The 7023-nt window shown below is 29.1% G+C and overlaps 2 protein-coding genes across 2 annotated transcripts; both read left to right on the top strand.

The window, feature by feature from the left end:
* The first annotated feature begins 481 nt into the window (after positions 1 to 481).
* Positions 482 to 3461, top strand: LOC143202366 (nucleolar protein 10). The gene is made up of 6 exons (XM_076413843.1): positions 482 to 752; positions 811 to 1071; positions 1126 to 1475; positions 1574 to 1802; positions 2256 to 3178; positions 3241 to 3461. Exons 1-6 carry the CDS (start codon positions 687 to 689, stop codon positions 3446 to 3448), a joined length of 2037 nt encoding a protein of 678 aa, XP_076269958.1. The 5' UTR covers positions 482 to 686; the 3' UTR covers positions 3449 to 3461.
* A 766-nt stretch (positions 3462 to 4227) lies between these two features.
* On the top strand, positions 4228 to 6717 carry GrlHz (Gustatory receptor-like Holozoa). The gene is made up of 7 exons (XM_076413850.1): positions 4228 to 4519; positions 4838 to 5032; positions 5134 to 5388; positions 5442 to 5611; positions 5751 to 5931; positions 5995 to 6219; positions 6308 to 6717. The coding sequence occupies exons 1-7, from the start codon at positions 4406 to 4408 to the stop codon at positions 6557 to 6559; spliced, it is 1392 nt and encodes a 463-aa protein (XP_076269965.1). The 5' UTR covers positions 4228 to 4405; the 3' UTR covers positions 6560 to 6717.
* The last annotated feature ends 306 nt before the right edge of the window (positions 6718 to 7023 follow it).

Here is a 7023-nt window from a genome sequence, read left to right as displayed (position 1 = left end):
ACCGACTGGCCAAGTGACCCATTTATAGATCATTCCAGAAAACGTCCGGTTTTACCCAGCCTGGTTACTGGCATGATAGGGAATGTTATTCCTTATCAAATTTACATTGTTTCCTAAAGAAATTACAATCACAAACATAAAGTACATCATGCAATGCGAATTTCAACCCTCGACACTCGTTCAGTTCTTTACGGATATCAAGACGACTAATGCATTTTTAGAACAGTGAAATACTTAAATCGTATTTTATAATGTAAATGATTAAATTCACTTAATGTTTTTTTTTGAGAAATTGGAAAAAAAAATTAAATGAAATTAATTGAAAAAAATTCTCCTATAGAAGTTCTTAAAAAAGGACCATATTCAGATAAATAATTTGAAATACAAAAATATGTATGTTAGGCTGTATAACTCATCTATTTCATCACTTCGATAGGTTTTCAACAAGCCCATCGATAGTGCTCATAGCTATCTTCATGTTACTCTATTATTTGACATTCTAACATATAAATATAACCTCTAAAATATAACCTTACAAAACTCACGTTGTTTATTATTGTGATTTACTTTAGTTCTTTCGGTGAAACTTATTTTAAAACTTTATGAATTTGGAGAAATATTCTGTGTAGTAAATAAAATGTTTATGTTATAAAGCAAATACTAAATCATAATCACAAGGCATAATCATGCAAGTTTCGGAGCCTAACGATGTCAAGATATATAATTTAAGTGCTGGAAAATCTTTACCCGAGGTAATGTATCTAAATATAATTACTGAAAATGTACAGAATCGATGTTGTTTCATTGTAGTGGTTGTCAGAACGTAAACGCAGAGCATTGCTTAAGAAAAATGCTGATATTAAGAGAAGAATTGAACTTATTCAAGATTTTGATATGCCAGGCCTTAGTACCAGTGTTAGAGTATCCAGAGATGGAAATTATATTTTAGCTACTGGTATCTATAAACCAAGGGTGAAGTGTTTTGATGTAAATAATTTATCTTTGAAATTTGAGAGATGTTTTGATTCAGAAGCTGTAACATTTGAAGTGCTTAGTGATGATTACAGCAAGGTAAGTTATTAATATAACTTTAATTAGCACAATTATAACATTGTATTTTTTTAGATAGTGTTTCTGCAATGTGACAGATATATTGAATTTCATGCAGCGTATGGTAGATACTATAAGTTGCGCATACCCAAATTTGGAAGAGATATGCAATATCACTATCCTAGTTGTGATTTATTTGTTGTCGGTGCTTCATCTGATGTATATAGATTAAATTTAGAAAGGGGACAATTTATGACTCCATATGTATCTCAGGCATCAGAAATAAATAAGTGTACAATAAATCAAAGGCACAATTTATTGGTCTGTGGTACGCAAGAAGGAAGAGTTGAAGCATGGGATCCAAGAACAAAAGATAGAGTTGGTATACTGGATTGTGCATTTACATGTGTTTCAGAAAATAAAGAGTAAGCTTGATATAATCATATTAAATTGCTTTTCAACTGATTTGGAAGAAGTACACAGAATATTATAAAAGTAAATTGACAGTGGTATTATTTTTCAGATTACAAGGGTTTCCATCAATATCAGCATTAAAGTTTAATGATGCCTTACAGTTAGGTGTAGGCACAGCAACAGGTCAAATATTGTTATATGATATAAGATCTAATAAACCATTTATTGTAAAAGATCATATGTACGGTTTCCCAATTAAAAATGTTGAGTTTCATCATCAACAAAACTTGATTTATTCATTGGATAATTCAATTTTAAAAATGTGGGATAAAAACACAGTAAGTAATGCCTTTTCTTATTTAATCTGTAATGCCTTGATTTATACATTTATTTCATTTTACATTTGTTATACTACTTAATTAATATTAACATGAGTTATATTAATATTTAATTGATTACAATCATCTATAATTTAACCTTTTTTATTTCATATATTTTTTATGACTTGTTTCATTCTTATTTTACTTATTAATTGATCATTTATAACCACATCCTCATTGAAGATATACCATCAGATGTTATTAAGTTATTAGTGAGAAAAATCACAAATTTATCTCCTTGATTTGTCCAGTTACTGATTTTCTTACATAAAAAATTATTAACTTAAATTCATTATTAAGAGTTATTAAGATAAATTTAAAATCACTAATAGATATTTAGAAAAACTTTTTGATTAAATGCATTTTATGTAAGTAATGCTTAAATTTTTATTACTACTATTTATATTTTAGGGCAAACTATATACTTCAATTGAAGCATCTACGGAGTTTAATGACTTGTGCTTAGTTCCAAGTACAGGATTGTTTTTCTTGGCAAATGAAAATACCAAGATACAAACTTATTATATACCAAGTTTAGGTCCAGCACCCAAATGGGCCAGCTTCTTAGACTCTCTTACTGAGGAACTTGAAGAATCACATTCCGAAACGGTTTACGACGATTATAAATTTGTTACTAAACAAGAGCTGGAAGCACTGAGCCTAGAACATCTTATAGGTACTAAATTACTTAGAGCTTACATGCATGGATACTTTTTGGATGTTAGATTATATAAAAAGGCAAAATCATTAGCGGATCCCTTCGCTTTTGATGAGTATAGAAAGAAAAAAATACGTGAAACTATTGAAAAAGAAAGAGAAAACAGAATCCAGGTCAACAAGCTTCCTAAAGTAAATAAGGATCTTGCCTTAAAGTTAATGAATGTTGAAGGCAAATTAAAGAAAAATAATGAGGGAGCGAATCTCTTGCAAGATAACAGGTTTAAGGCATTGTTTGAAAATCCTGATTTCCAAGTAGATAAAAATACGGACGAGTATCGATTGTTGAATCCAGTCTTGTCGAAACTAGACAAATCAAAGAAACAGGAAGAAAAACGTAAGTTAGTATCTCAAGATTTTGAACCGATGGAGGAAGAACTAGAAGGCAAAAATAGTTCGGACGAGTCATCCGCCGAATCTTCTGAGGAGAGTTCAGATGACGATCATACGTGGACCAAAGAAGTCAAACGACAACACAGACAAATACAACGGGAACATCGAGCTCGTGAAAGGATGGAAGAGATGGAGGAGCAAGCTCTTAAACAACCGAAATTATATGAAATTAAACAAGGTGAAGATTTTAAAGGAATTCAGAGCTTTAAGAAGAAAGTCAATAAGTAAGCATCATATAAGTGTTCGAATTATGACGAAATTGTTTTTCATTTTATGTTTTTCACAGAGCATCGTTAGGGGAACGACTAGAAAGTGAAAATGTCGCAGTAAAATTCTTGGGTTCTAGTGGAAATAGAGAAATGACCTTTTCGACACATAGAAAACGGAAAAATAAAATTGAGGAAATTAATAAACGGCATAGAGAAGAAAGGAAACAATTAGTTCGACCTAGTTTTAAGAACAAATCTAGTAAAAAATCAAGGTTTAATAAATGACAATAAAGATTAAGCTTGTATTTTTACTCCTATTTTTCATCAACTAATAAGTGCTATATTGAAGTAAATGGCCGATTTATTTTATTTCTGGAAATATTGAAGTTTGGTATACCACTCAAATAACATTTTATCATTTACATATGTTTATGATTCAAAACCTCGTTTTGTCGTCTTTTTGATTTACAAGTTGTTAAGTTTAATGGTTTTTTTTATATATGTTTCTACGCCCCCCCTTACCTCCTAGTTCAAGGTATCAATTCGTCATTTGATTCACTAATTTTATCGAGAGAGCATGTATTGTTTTAAAATGATCTTTTCTGATGTATACTCGACCCTTTGGCATAATTTATTACATACATATCGTATTCGAATTTGTGTTTGTTCCAACATCTAACTTTTTAAAACCAAAATGATGTTCACGCTACTTCATGAGATACCTTTCTTTTTTAAAAATACTGGCTTTATAGAATACAGAACAGAACAAAATATTATATATACAAAGTATTTTATATCTATGTCTTATTGAAGAATGTTTGGGTAAGTAACATTTGACCAAACTTATATTTTATAACGCTAAACGTGAAAATTACTTTTCAAGGACTTAATTGTTTGATAAATTAAACTGATATTTGTTTTAATAAATTATTTGAGGATGGTAATCATAATAGTAGAGATTTATTATTTTTAATGATAAAAACTGAAATGCAATAATTGCATGTATATATATTTCAACAAAAACATCTTATCGCAATTTATCAACAAGAAAGGTTATCAACAAAGAATAATACAGTAGTCTAGTTTATTAAACGAAGAGCATTCGCTCTCTTTACAAAAACAGGTGCAAATATAAAAAATGTAGTTTATTAAAAAAGTATATATACATATATTCCAAGCCGAAATTTCATTAGTTTTATTTAACTTATTTACTTGTTTAGTTTGTTAGATGATTAGAATAATATGTCCTTAGAAAGATCCAGTTCTGCTGCAAATTTAGTGTCGAAGATTAATTCCAACAGGGTGGAAAATGAGGACATTTTATCTGAACAAAATCTGGTCACTTCTACAGACATGGTTAGTATATTTATAGAGTTAGTATCAAGATATCTATCAAGCTAATTATCATTATACAATTTACTTTTATTAATTAAAAAATACAGAACCTGTTTTTTAGCAACATAATTAATGGTTTCGAGTAATAATATCTTATCTTCTTATTAGTTACTTGATTTTATTGAGATTGTTTTTATAAAAAGTATTATTATATTTATCAAGTAAGCGTATTATTCTATTAACCAGATGACCAATATTATCCACTTTGACAAATGTTGCCTATACAATTTTAGTTTTTATATAATTTGATTTTTTAATGAAAATTAATTTATTTTTTAGGCCGAAATAAATAATATAATAATTGTAGAAGATTCATTCGATCCGAATAGTATTACCGGAATTTTGAACGCTTGTAAAAAGAGAATATTAAGGCCCTATATGAGATTTTTAAGTCTTATGGGTTTACGACCACTTTTAGGAGATCATCAAGATCGACCAATTTTTGCAATTCTTATTTATGGATATACAATACAAGTAATGCATTATTTTCATACACTTACTTCATGCTAAAACTTAGTTTTTGTTTGTTTAAAAACGATAGTTATTTGTTAGTTATTATATATTTATCATTTTAGGTTATTTTATTTTTGTTGGTCGGTTATTTCTTACAATACAGTTCCTGTTTTAGAAGAGATAGGGGTTTTGGAAGATTCCCTACCACTTTTTTGTTTACGAAGACGGAACTCGAAACAATTTATGAGAAAACTTGCAATGATACTTTAGCATTCACTTTCATCATTCCAAACCTTCTTCATTTTATCGGCTATATTTACGCCATGATTGTCTTCAGAATGAGTGATGATGATCAATTACTCATTCTGCTGGAAAGAGTAAGTATGCATTTAGTCTCTTCATCTAATATGATAATAATTGTTATATCTAGGTGTTCTTATTATCAAGTCACGTTTCAAATGTACAATTGAACCAGAAGCATATCGTTAAGACCCTTTGGTTCTTCATAATTGGAAGTTTTGTTTGGATGTTCAGTTCACTAACAGTTGTTAGTTACATGATGGCGGAAGGTGGGATTACCTTCAAATGGCTTGAACATAGGTAAAGCAAAAGAGTCCAGATTTTCCTAATACACATTTTCTATTTCATTATAATATATTGATATTTATTAAATTATACATTTGATAAAGTTTAGGATATCAAGGTAAATTGACTAAACTGTCACTAAAATTTATTTAAGCGATGAGTGGATAAAAACATCTATGAAAATGTTGCTAGTCGTCTGTACAATTTGGCACGACATAATTCAAGCTAGTGTTATATCAAACTACTGTCTCGAGGCTCAGCTTTTGAAGTCATATGTCCACTTTATGAGGGAAAAATTGTTGGAACAAAACTTAAGATGTCTAGATTGGATCCGGGTAAGAGCAAAGGATGCGTTAGCGTTTAATTATTTATACTGTATAGGGAATCTTAATATATAGGAAGTAGAGGAACTTAAGAAGCTCCTTGGTTACTTAAATGAAAAAATAAGTCCACCTGTATGTATTTTTACTTTAATCAGTTGGACCTATGCGATTTCTGGTACGATATGGATTTTGGAACGGCGTCATCCAGAAATAACTGATGACATACTTTATATATCCACGTCTGTCAATATACTGAACGTAATCCTCTGGTGGGTTATTGCTGTGGCACCTTTTATTCAAGTAAGCAGGATTAAGATGAAAGTTATAAACCCCTTTGAGTTAACAGTTAAGACTATTTCTGATGTAATCCTATTTTACCTATTTCTAGGCTGCTAGATTAACTATAGCTTGTGACAATATACAAACCGCCGGGCAAGAAGTGCGAACTAGAATTTTTGTTTACCAGGATTCGCCCGTTGCGGAACTGAATTCCATTCTTCTTTATACGTCGAGTTTAAAAATAAACGCCAAACTTTTTAACTTGCCTATAAACGGGAAATATGTAGGAATAATTTTCGCAATAATGGTCATATATTTTTTAGTTCTTGGGCAGAATCATTATGCTCATAATTGGACATAAAAAATGTAAATGTCGTGTAAATTTATTGTTCAGAATAATTATATTTTGGGACAAACTAAACTTTTTTACCTGTACATAAAATATATATTATTTACTTTTATTATATAATAAAATTATAATAAATTTAAATATAAAATAAATTATTTGTTTTTGTTTAATTTTTGGCTATTGGTACCAGTAGATTAAAGATTTTGTTTATAACGTGTTTCAACAGTTTCAGTATTTTTCATTTCGATAATTTTTGGATATTTTTATAATTAAAAAAATTATTTATTATATTGTTACCAGTCGTTACCGACTAACCTAAAATGTGTCTTTACATATATAGATTTAGTCAGTGTAAAGACACATTTTAGGTATATATATATATATATATATATATATATATATATATATATATATATATATATATATATATATATATATATATATATATATTGTGGCACACCTGCTTTAGCTTATTT

This window comes from Rhynchophorus ferrugineus, unplaced genomic scaffold (assembly GCF_030347505.1).
Source record: "Rhynchophorus ferrugineus isolate W39M unplaced genomic scaffold, kcgeb_rfMv2 rfM9, whole genome shotgun sequence".
Lineage (NCBI taxonomy): Eukaryota > Metazoa > Arthropoda > Insecta > Coleoptera > Curculionidae > Rhynchophorus > Rhynchophorus ferrugineus.
This window is presented reverse-complemented; position numbering and strand designations above follow the sequence as displayed.